The 12,890-nt window shown below is 40.3% G+C and overlaps 1 protein-coding gene across 3 annotated transcripts in view; it reads right to left on the bottom strand.

Moving 5' to 3' along the window:
* Positions 1-788: 788 nt before the first annotated feature.
* The window catches only part of DDX4 (DEAD-box helicase 4), a 103,189-nt gene continuing 91,087 nt past the window's right edge, over positions 789-12,890 (bottom strand). For all 3 annotated transcript variants that reach the window (XM_034774740.1, XM_034774742.1, XM_034774741.1), the window contains 3 exons: positions 11,340-11,610; positions 11,064-11,171; positions 789-1,551 (listed from right to left, as the gene is read on the bottom strand). In XM_034774740.1, coding sequence (XP_034630631.1) covers positions 1,468-1,551; positions 11,064-11,171; positions 11,340-11,610 — 463 coding nt within the window. In that variant the 3' untranslated portion in view covers positions 789-1,467. The remainder of the gene's footprint in view (positions 1,552-11,063; positions 11,172-11,339; positions 11,611-12,890) is intronic.

The raw sequence follows: 12,890 nt of genomic DNA, 5'->3' as shown, positions 1-12,890 counted from the left end.
AGAACTTGAAACAGCTGAGGTGTGAACGCCCCCATTTATCTCAATATGTGCACTTAGATGTCAGGGATAAAGCTTTGTTACCACTTTACTGTATGCAAAAAGGAAAGGAATATGACTGTTAGGTCAAAATGTGCTAAATATTCTGCACATTATAGATCACTGATATATAAGCACAAAGGACAAAAAGATCAACTGAATCCAGAGCATCATTAAAACAATCTTGTCTGGCAGTTAAAGCTCAGGTTCTTTTGTACTGCAAAGCAACTGGACAAAAGGAGGGTAGACACTAAGTCTCACCTTCATGGGTATGTGGTCTTGGTGTCAGCCTAAGTGTAGTTTACCCAGCTGTTGAGTGCATGAGCTAAGGGAGGAAAAATGGGAAAGGTTTGTTGAATCAGATTTGAGAGAGAGAAAAAGAGGCCCCAGATAGCTGTTCCTTGGGCTAGGGCAACGTTACTACCGCCCACTAAAATTACATTTAAGTCAACATGAAGGCAAAATGATGTTTAACATCTAGTAAAATCAAGACTTAAAATGTGAGTTTTGCTATTTGAAGAGAGAAGTTGTTTTAAAAAAATCCATGTGATTAGCTGTTTTGTAAAACAACTTCACTACAGCCAGACTCAGGATGGACCCACTGACCTTTTGTTTTGTACGGAAATAGTGTGCTTAGAATACAGCATGTGATGTTCAGTATTTAGCTGACAGACTTCATGTGTCGGAAGTGGATATTATAAAATCCTACATCATAACAAAGTCAAGATAAAAGCAATCAGCAACACAAGACATAATCCTCAAGTTTTTATTAAGTATGTTTACAACCAGTAATCTGCAATAGCTCTTTACAGACTAACGTGACATGTCATCTGGTGCATACAGTATTTTACCTTTGACATATTTGAGAAGTTAAATTATTTTGCAATTACCATTTACATTTAAGTAAGCCCTTTATAACGAGTCTATATCTCAAAGCATCTTTTTGTAACGTTGTGTAGTTCACATATAGACTATGGACTTGTAACTGGTAACTTGGACTAATTTACTGGTTTCTTTTTAAGACCAAAAAATGAGAGAAAAATGACAGCGAGAGAGGGAATTTCACACATTCTGCAACAAAGAATACTCACCGCCAAAGGATCATCAGTAAACACTCTTAATGATAGTTTTTGTAATATATTTTCAAGAGTGTAAGTCTTGGTCCAGGATGTATGAAATTTGTTAAAATGCCTTTCACAAAGTATACCAAAAGTAGCAAGCAACTCATGGAATACTACATTTAGTAGATCCACATTTCTGATGTAATCACCACTTTTTAGTAACACAAACAGTTTTTTAAACATTTTAAGAAGTTTACATAACTAAATTCTTTACTGGCTAGTTAAGTGAACATCTCTCACTTTACAAGTCTTTAAAAAACAAAAACTTTTGTATCAAAACCAAAATCTATAACTTGGTACTGTTTTAGTCTTAATCCCACGACTCATCAGCTGTACCTGTAGTAGATGACATAGTAAGACCTCCAGTGTTCATACTGTCTTTGCCTTGGTAAATCTAAAAAATAAAGTTGATACTAACTTGTAGACATTTTAACTTAAAAAAAAAAAAAAAAAAAAAAAGTCCATTTGTTTTAACCTGAGTCTAAACTATATAAAATCTTACCCTTACCATGACTATGTATATATACATATATACAGTAGAAAATTTGTTAGTGATTTATTTCCCTTCTGGGACTGACCTCCCCAACAGTTAAGACATTTGGGCTGTGGCTGCCTCCCTGCAAATAAAGACAGTTCAGATTTGTCCACAGGATTATGGGGTTTGGCCATGCCCATTTTGCTATTAGAGCAGATAAATTTGGGGGATTCTTCTCACTGCAATCCCGTAAACAGAACACTGACATTTCCTGGTCTAGTCTGTAACAAATAGGTCTATTCTTGGATATTCCCACCTTTGAAAGATGCTGTTCAGGATCTAGTGGTTGACAGAACACTCATGGTCACCTGAAAATTGCCTGCTGAGCTGATCCTCTAGGACATTCTGTAAGCCTGGTAGATATAGAGCCACTTGATGGGATTTTATGATTTTGTCAATTCCTGATATTAAAACCTTCTTTATAAAGGGAAAGGGGAGAACTGTGCTCATTCCTGACATAATTCCGTACAGTTGTGGTGTTTGTCATTACTTGACTTGTCTAACCCTGCTGCATGGATCAATAACTATTGTGCACACTAGGCAAGTGGCTCTGAGTTCTAGAACATTTACATGGAGGCAACTTTTCAAGTGAATCCTGAAGCCTTATGTCTGAGGGTGGTCTATATAAAAGGAATTCTCAGGCAACCTGTACCCTCATGTCCACATGATATCTGCTGGATAGATACTGATTTTAGCTACCTTTGAATGGATTCTAAGTGAAGTCTGATACGTGGTATGGTAAATATATAAGTCTGAGGTATGTTTTTACAGATGTCTGTGGATGACCATGTAGATGGCTGATGAGGTCTACCAAGGTCTGGAATCTCTCCTGCAGTAGATAAATTCTTGCTGTTCTCAGATCTAATCTGGCTCCTATTAATTCTATCCTTTAGGCCAGCAATAGTGTGTATTTCTTTGTTGATCCCAAGACCCAGTGTGAAAAGAAAGTTCTAGTATCAAGTGGCATTATTCACCTATTGTGGTGATCTTCCTTGCGTGACCCAATCATCGAGATTTGCGTATGCTATCCCTTGTCTCCTTAGGTGACCTGACAACTGCTAAACATTTGAATACCCTCGGTGCTGTTGAAAGGCCAAAGGAAAAGTTTCTGTTCTGGTAGTAGGACACTTCTACTTTGAATTGGCGATATTTCCTATATGCTGGATGTGGAAGTAGGCATCTTGTAGGTCAAGAACCATAAAACTGTCCTGGGGATCTAAAAAAGGAATTATCAAGGCATGGGGTATCATTCCAAATCTGAAACGGCTCCAGATTAGCTCTTGAAAATGACATCAAACTTGCTGCTGTGAGGCTGATATGGGGTGTGCAGTAGAGGAAGAAGTCAGAGAACCCGCTTGTGTTGAAACCTCTGCTTCTTCCTTGGCAACTTCGATTCTCTTTGTGGATTACAGTAGTAAGCAAAGGGCCTCTATTTGGGATCTGGCCTGCCTTATTTAAAGAGCTGGCATAGAGGCTCCAAACAAGCAAGGCATGGCTCTTAAATCTGAGAACCAAGAGTTACATCAGTAGGCACCTTGAACAGGTCACAACGTTCAAATGGGAAGTCTTCAATGATTGTTTGGACCCCTTTTGATATTCCTGAATATTGCAGCATGGAGCCCTGTATGGGCAACAGACATGACCATTCAGCGTGACACTGTATCAGAAGTGTTTAACAGTCTACAGTAATATTTGGACCATTAGCTGTCCATCAGATACAATGGATTTCAGTTCTTCCCTATGTTCTTGTGGGAGTCGTTCTATAAACAGTGACACCTTGTCCCAAATGAGGTAATATTTTGACAGACGTGCCTGGTGATTTGAGATGTGCATCTGTAGACTTAAAGACCCAGTTACTTAGTATGGAAGTCTTCCTGCCAAACAAATCAATGTTTTGCTGGATCTTTGTCTCTTGAAGTCATCTTTGGAAGCCTTTGTTGTTTGTATAGTCACCATTGCCAGTAATCCAGGAACTGGATGGGTGCAGAAATATTCAAACTCCTTAACCAGGACTTGATAATGTCTACCTAATTTTTAGATGTGGGTACCAAAGGTTGGGGAGGGGGGGAAGAGGCGCCACTTTTATTTGCTGATTCCAGTAGCCCTTTGTTAATGAACATGGCCTTCCAGGCCTGGAGGAGTGCATGATGTCCAATCTTCGGCAGGATTTTTCTTGCACTATCTCCACAGAAATCTCCAAGGGGTCTGCCATATGATGTAAAAGATCTTGAAAGATTTTAAAAATCACACAGGTAACTAGAAGAAGAAGAAACTATAACCTTTTCTGGTGAGGAAATGGATATTGCTGCTGGAATCATAGGCTCTTCCATTTCCTGCAGGTAGTGTTCTTCACTGTCCTGTTTTTGCTGATGTAGGCTGTGGAACAGTACCAACAGACTCTTGAATAGACTCATGTCACTGGATAAGGTAGGGAGACTGAACTCTAGAGGGGGCAAGCAGAAGTCTTCCTAGCTGGCTGCACACTCAAAGTAGGCCAATAAGGTCAAGATTGTATATTGCAGGGTAAGAGGCTGGGGACATGGGAGTGGATATCAAGGTGACTGTTCCCCATGAAAACCTTGCAGTCTGCTGCAAATTCCTAGGCCCATTTAGACTAAGTAAGTGAATGGAGCATTCCTCCCTGCTGCGTTCAGAAGGGAGGAAAGAAAACAAATACTCTTTCTCTAAGTGGGGACTACTCTTGACTGGTGTCCTAGGGTGTTCTTGAATCCCATCACAATCAAGAGCAGCAGCATTCAACAGTACTGTAGCAAACAGTTTTCTAATGGCAAACGAGAGCAGCAAGGGTGATTCTGTCTGTGCTATCACTGTGTGATTGCTCAGTACAAAGAAAGGTCTTCAATGCCTAGAAAGTAAGTGCCTGAAGTATCAGCAACAGAGACATTGGCACAGGAGTCATCAGCACCTCGTGCACTAACAGTACCAAGATATCAGATACAGGGAAGTGTGGACTGACACTTCTGGGTACTTGGTGACGGGTTTATGCCAAGGCATTAGAGGAACCTAATGTGAGTCATGAACTACCTTTTGGCTGAGCATTGAGAGAAGATACTGTGGCATGGTTAGGTTTTTGCTTCATTTTACTAGGCCTCACAGAGGATGACCTATGGCTCTGCTTGGTGTGTGAGGTGTTCTTTCTTACCCCTTTCTGAGGGCTGGATGTGAGGGGAGTCTTAGCTGCTCTACTTGACTCTGAAGTTGAAAGTTTCATTCTCCTGGATGAATGATCCCAGTAGCTTGGAGTAAGGCCACAGTCCACAGAAGCACCAACCAAAGCTGTCCAGGCTTGGTAGGGCCTTTTGTCTAAAGTTCAGAGGAGGCTTTTTCTAATCTCTCCAGAAGAAAGTTAAGATTGACCTCTCTTGCTTCCAAGAAACTGCATAAAAAGGAGCAGCAGACCTGACTAAATACTGGGGATATGTCCCTCTCCAAGGTAAAAACAGACACGCAGGATTTGTGTTTTTAAGTGGAATAGCCACATCACAAGCGGGGCCAGTTTTGAACCATGGGGACTACAATTCAGACACTGCTACTTGATCCCAATACCATGAGTTCTCTAAATCTAATAGAAAAAGGGGTGGGGAAGGGTTTTGTTGATTGATCATTTTTTTTAAGGCAATGGGTAAATAAGAAGACTGCTAAACAGCATCGGGGGAAAAGATGCACAATGTCCAGAGTAACCTGACACTGCAAGGGCCCCATCTTGCTGTCACGGGAGGCAAGAAGAAATTGAGGGATGGCTAGGCCCACTCCACCTTTTATGCTCACAGGTGGACAGTGCAAATGCAGACGTAGTATTTTTTTGGCCGGTATCTATTGAGCTATCTTGAGTACATGTGCACCATAAGTAAAAACCACGTGGCCAACCACTCAAAAAATTAAAAGATAATTTTCTGACTAGCCTGACTAAGGTATATTTTAACTGCTCATTTCATATAGTCATACCTTCTATTTGGGGAGTTAATGGCTTTGAACAAAATGGGGGGAAAATGAGCTACTTTTGTTTATGTATGAAGTAAACCTGGTTCTTGAAGATGATCTACCAAGAATCGTGACCTCTAAGAGCAGTGACACTGGAGATTTTTGCTGCTGTGATTGTAACTAAGTATGTCTTGAAGAAAGAAAATATAGGGCATTAGATGCCATTGGTTTCAATGGATGAGTCTTGGGATTTTGCAGCCTCGTAAGTGGATCCTAGGTATGGAAGACAAGGCAGAATAGAGCCTGTATTTATAATACTATTTAACTCAGACATAAGATCTGATAGTGGGAAGCCAAACCCAGGCCATACTGTAAGAAACCCAGGAGGAGCTGGAAAATACATTTTGTTAAAATCAACCTAAAAAAAAAAAAACAACCGTAAGAATTCTGTCCAAGTTCTTGATAAGCCATGAGTGTGGGAAGACTGTGCAAAGGTAAAGGCGTGTAGAACCTAACAATTTCTGGTCCTTTTCCCTAGTGAACACCTTCAACTTTGTGTTTCAAATGGATGTGAATATGTCCACTTAGCTCCCTGGATATCACCTAGAAAAGTGGTTGTCAACCAAGGGTACATGTATCCCTGGGAGTACACAGATTTTCTAGTTCTTTGCCTAGTTTTACAAAAGGCTATATAAACTGTACTAGCGAAGTCCGTACAAAACTAAAATTTCATACAGACAATGACTTCATACAGCTCTATGTACTATACACTGATGTGTAAGTACAATATTTATATTCTAATTGATTTTATTATTATATGATGAAAATGAGAAAAAGCAATTTTTCAGTAAAAGTGTGCTGAAACACGTATTTTTAGGTTTGATTTTCTAAGTGAGGTGAAATTTAGCGTACGCAAGACAAATCAGACTCCTGAAAGGGATACAGTAGTCTGGAAAGGTTGAGAGCCACTGATCTAGAACACTTCTTGATGAAAAAGCCATCCTGAGTTATCTGCTGATAGTTTATTCAGCCTACTTTTGTTTACTTGATCCACTTGATGTTTGGATGGCCTCCATGGAGCTAGCCAACCTTACATTCAAGGGAGATCATTTAGATAACTTGGGAAAGGACGCTCATAAGCCTACGTCACTGTGTTGTCTGAATGAACCCAAATGGGCTGCTCTCTCTGAAAAGCGAACGAGACCACTTGCATCTTTAGAGTATTAATTCTTCAGTCTCTCGGAGTTACGCCATGTTGCCTGTATATTGTGGTGTCCCAGATGTATTCCCCCATCCTGAAAGGCGGTTATCTCTTCAACATTGAGATCATCCTATCATGTGGGCTACCCGTTTACAGCAACTATGGGACGGCATCGCCATAAACTCTAATGTACAGTCTTGCCAATGGAGTAATCCCTGTTTGTGAGACCAGAAGACCTAGTAGCTGCAGGTACAGATAATGCTGTTACATGCTAGATCTTTCAAAACTTTGCTATATTGAGAAGACAATGGCTGTCTCCTTATATGTCTCAGACTCATATTAGGCCGATAGTCCTCAGAGGTAAAAAATAAGAGCTCTTCCTTAAATCATAAATCCAAGTGCCCAGAGCACTGTAGACAGAAGCCCTTTGGCTAGCTTCCTGAGAGGTCCACAAGCATGGTGTTTTGATTAATATGTTGTCTAAAGACAAACTTCTCACTCAGTACTTTTGTGAACACACTGAAACAAACTCGAGTAATATTTTGTACTAATAATGGTGAATTTCATGAGAAAACTGAAAAAATTGCTTTGACAAGAGCCACGCAGAATATGCAGTTTCTGCCAGATTCACGGACATTAGCACAACTCCATTCTGAATTTTGTTTTCATTGACTTGTCCTGTCTTTTGACCCACCTTCACCGACTTTTTAAAACTACGTTAGAATACAGAGGAGGCCTTGCGCATGTCTTCTCTTGAGTGACAGGTTCTTGCCCCTATCTCTAGAAGAAGAAATATTTCAGGATTGTTTGATCTTTCCATCCTTAAGAAACCAGGAAACGAGATGGAGATGTGGAGGAACCTGAAGCTGCAGAAAGTGCTGCACAGATACTATCTTCTGTATTCACCTATTTTAAGTTGACAGGAACCAAGTGTTTGAAAAAGGAGACATCCTGGCTCCGAAGGCTTTTTCTGGATTAAGATCTGGTTGTGGAAGTAGGGAATCTGATCTGTTCCCTGGTTTTATTGTACATCATACTGTATGTAATTAATAACTGTATATATAACTAGGGAAACCGCAAAGAGGAACATCCCTAAAAGATACCAGACCTTCCATTGGAGAACAAAGGGTATCCTGGAGCTTTTCCGTTAGAAGTGATTGGACCAGGAGTTTGAGAGGATCTTTGGACTTACCTCTTACGAGACCTTGTTCAGCGTGGTTTGTTGAGTCCCAAAAAATAAAGAGGACTGGTCCCCCCATCCCTACAGAAGCATCACCAGGGGCATCTTAGGAGATCTGGGGTGACAGGGAGGTCCCAAAAGTCCATGATCAGAACTATGAAAGAGCTCCTTTTCTGTGGCTCCTGAGGTGCTCTCCAATCAGCTGTTATTGCCCTCTGTTTTCCTTTTTTGGCCTGCCATGCCACGATCAGGGAATGAGCAGATGTAAGTAGAGCACAAAAAGTGGGCTCATTTGGTCAAAAAATCCAGGAAATGTTGGTCCCATAAGGAAAGGGGGGTGGGGGGAGAAAAGAGAGAAAATGGATTTTGGCCATTGCTGCCCCAAAGTTTTGTCATTTCTGTAGCATAAATAATGGATGACGTGGGAACACTGAACCACTACTTTGTTTGCACAGCTGGAAGTAGAAATCTAATGCAAGGGTGAAATGAAAGGTGGCCAAGTCCTGAGTCTCATGGACAAGTCTGAACTGACCCAATATGCACGGGAAGACAGGCATAGCCCAAATGTCTTGAAGCCAGAAGAGATGTCAGGATCCAGAATATGTTCTGCAATGGCTTTTTAGCATGATCATGGAATTACTTTGCTTCCATCAATATTATGTCTGGATAAACAGAACAGACAATGTGCTCACTTCTACATATAATCCCCTTCCAGCTCAGACTGGTGAACAAGTGAGCCATACCAAAGCAGCTCAATGAAACTCAGCATGCACCTCCTTCATGGAAGGCAGACACAACACTTCCACAAATGGAGGTGCTTCTGCTTCTAGTTTAGTAGCTTCAGTGAAGCTAAATGTCAAAGAGCAAGGGAATGAGAGAAACAATTAAGGGGGGGGGGGGAGAACCCATGAGGAAACCAGGCAAAACTAGGAGATTGAAACAAAGGATGAAAATCCCCCCAACACTCAATCAGAAATGGCCCCGTCAGTTAAAACACAAAAGTTGCCTTGAGAAAGGCAGATTCACACTTCTAGATGTCATAGAAGCAATTGGAAAACTTGATTATCTCCTCTAAAGGCAGAAAAATCAACAAAAAGAGCCTCTAAAAAGGGAACAATTTCTGGTATTAATTAGGGCTGTCGATTAATCGCAGTTAACTCACGGGATTAACTCAAAAAAATCAATCGCAGTTTTAATAGCACTGTTAAACAATAGAATACCAATTGAAATTAAAATATTTTTGGATGTTTATCTACATTTTCAAATATATTGATTTCAATTACAACACAGAATATAAAGTGTACAGTGCTCACTATATTTATTACAAATATCTGCACTGTAAAAATGATAAAAGAAATAGTATTTTGCAATTTACCTCATAGAAGTACTGTAGTGCGATCTCTTTATTGTGAAAGTGCAACTTATAAATGTAGTTTTTGTTACATAACTGCACTCAAAAACAAAACTATGTAAAACTTTAGAGTTTACAAGTCCACTCAGTCCTACTTCTTGTTCAGCCAATCGTTAAGACAAAAGTTTGTTTACATTTACAGGAGTTAATGCTACCAGCTTATTTACAATGTCACCCAAAAGTGAGAAGACACATTCCACTTTTGTAGCCAACATTGCAAGGTATTTACGTGCCAGATATGCTGAACATTCGTATGTCCCTTCATGCTTCAGCCACCATTCCAGAGGACATGCTTCCATGCTGATGACTCATTAAAAAATAATGGAGTATTACATTTGTGACTGAACTCTTTGGGGGAGAGTTGTATGTCTCCTGCTCTGTTTTTTTACTTGCATTTTGCTATATATTTCATGTTATAGCAGTCTCCGATGATGACCCAGCACACGTTTTCCATTTTAAGAACACTTTCACTGCAGATTTCTTGAAACACAAAGAAGGTATCAATGTGAAATTTCTAAAGATAGCTACAGAACTCGATCCAAGGTTTGAGAATCTGAAATGCCTTCCAAAATCTGAGAGGAACGAGGAGGGGAGCATGCTTTCAGAAGTCTTAACAGAGCAACACTCCGATGCGGAAACTACAGAACCCGAACCACCAAAAAAGAAAATCAACCTTCTGCTGGTGGCATCTGACTCAGATAATGAAAATGAGTGTGCATCGGTCCGCACTGCTTTGGATTGTTATTGAGCACAACCCGTCATCAGCACAGACGCATGTCCCCTGGAATGGTGGTTGAAACATGAAGAGACATATGAATATTTAGCGCATCTGGCACGTAAATATCTTGCAACGCTGGCTACAACGGTGTCATGTGAATGCCTGTTATCACTTTCAGGTGACATTGAAAACAAGAAGCAGGCAGCATTATCTCCTGCAAATGTAAACAACCTTGTTTATCTGAGTGATTGGCTGACCAAGAAGTAGGACTGAGTGGACTTGTAGGCTCTAAAGTTTGATATTGTTTTATTTTTGAATGCAGTTATTTTTTGTGCATAATTATACATTTGTAAGTTCAACTTTCATGATGAAGAGATTGCACTACAGTACTTGTATTAAGTTAATTGAAAAATACTACTTTTTACAGTGCAAATATTTATAATAAAATAGAAATATAAAGTAAGCACTGTGCACTTTGTATTCTGTTGAAACTGAAATCAATACATTTGAAAATGTGGAAAACATCCAAAAATATTTAAGTAAATGGTATTCTATTATTAACAGTGTGATTAATTGTGCGATTAATTTTTTTTAATCGCTTGACAGCCCTGGTATTAATGTTTGTCACTAAATTGTTCTTGAAGAAACCTCCCCTTCCAAATACAGAATTTAAGTTCAGCCTCTTTTGGCAACTCCTGAGAACCAGCTGTAATACAGATGTCTGTCTCCCTTCACTTTCTCTCACCCCTGAATTCTACACACATTGCTAACAATTCTTATTTCAAGAGCCGTCTTGACTGTCCTAGCCACTCAAACTACAATATTAAAGGACACTCAAAAGACATTTTACACTGACATGGACCTAGCTTATAAAAATTTTCCCCAAACCAACAATTTCATTTCTTTGTTATAAACTTACCTTTCGAGTATCAACAGATGCAAAGATATTTCCTCTTGGATTGCTAAAGCCAGTTCCCTGAGCACTAAATGCAATTTCTTCCAGCCATGATGGAACTTCCTGCTGAGCCTACAGAAGAATAATTGCAAATTTAAATACTGACTTGATTGCCAAATTACATATTAAGAATTTTTCAAGTGCATCACAGGACTAATGGCTACTCTATGCATTAAAATGAAGTCTTAGTAGTATATGAAATGAGAACACATTTAATTTTGAAAAAACTGGGCAACGTACATCTGAAAGCACTTTAACCAGAGGTTGCGCTATGTGGCTGTCGGAAAAAGAATCAAAGAAAGAAATCGCTTTTCCAATGTTCCCACAGCGTCCAGTTCGCCCAATCCGGTGAACATATTCATCAATAGTGGAAGGAAGATCAAAATTAATAACATGTTGAACTTTTTCAATATCCAGGCCCCTTGCTGCTACTGAAGTAGCAACAAGAACAGGACATTTTCCAAAGCGAAAGTCCCGAAGAGCCTCTTCTCGCTCTCTCTGTTCCCGATCACTGCAAACAAAGAAAGTATTGGTTAGAATACAGATTTTTCTCTAAAGGCAAGTGAACACTACAGATTAAGATACTGCAAGTCAAAGATCAACAAGCTATGGACAGTAAGACAAAAGGGCAATACTGGTATTTAAGAAAAAAGAATGTTTCAAATTTTATAAAACCAAATTGGCAACATTTCACTGAGAAGTAAAACTATTAAAATATCCAGCAGGGATCCTTAACTTGCACCTTTGGAGATACATTCAGCTCTGCAGACCCCTGGCATGATGTTTTGATAGGACCTCCTCACTTCTGCCTTGGAAGTGCAGTGATCTTAGAAGCACTTTTGCAAAATGGCCAGGGGACACAAATGTGGTGGGTGGACGGAGGGGTCAGAAGTAAAAAGCCAGAAAAGATGTGAAGGAGAAAATATGAGATGCTGGAAATTGCAAATCAGTTTTGTGCTTTGAGACACAAAAGTCTGATATGTTTGTATGTTCGTACTAAAGTTGCTTCAATATACATTTGCAATATTATGCTGCAGTGTACCGCAGCGATGAAAAGTTTTACTTAAGACTACAGAGATCTAGTCAAGCATCAGTCTACCAAACACACTATTTCTCCTTTGTTACTAGAGCCCCAAGAGAAGATGTCATGGATCCCAGCTGAATGCTCCCTCTTGATCACTCACTACGTTGCATTGAAGGAACCCATCTGCTCAGCCCTTGGGTGTTCTATGCTTCCAGAGACTGAATGGAGCCCAGCTACTGCCCCAAGTCTTGGGGCCAAGGCACACTTAGTACACTCCGGGCACAGACCCTTTGCCTAGAACACCTAATGAGAGCTGGAATCGGCTATCCAGCTGCCTAGTCCCGGGGCTCAGTGCTGACCCTTCAGACACCACCATAGTTTCAACACACCATCTCTCAGATCTCCACCCCGACATGTGAGCCTTTTGGATTACAGTTTAACCCTCACAAGAGGCCTCTGATAATTGTAACGCACTACACAAGATTCTCAACATAACTGCTCTTTCAGTTAACAGAGCACAGATAATTTAGAAGATAAATATCCTAGATGCCCCTCACTAGCTCACCCCATCCCTTGGGAGTCCTCGGGAGCACCATGTGTTCAGGAACGTGGCCAGGGTCCCCTGCCTCATCAGGTCCCTACATACTGGGCTGCTACTCCATCTTGCACTGGAGAATAATGTCCCCCTGAATAGATCAGTTCCTCCCTTTTGGGTTTATTTTTTTATAACCATCCTCTCTCCTCTGTCAGGAGACTCCATCAGGTGA

This window comes from Trachemys scripta, chromosome 6, assembly GCF_013100865.1.
Source record: "Trachemys scripta elegans isolate TJP31775 chromosome 6, CAS_Tse_1.0, whole genome shotgun sequence".
Lineage (NCBI taxonomy): Eukaryota > Metazoa > Chordata > Testudines > Emydidae > Trachemys > Trachemys scripta.
This window is presented reverse-complemented; position numbering and strand designations above follow the sequence as displayed.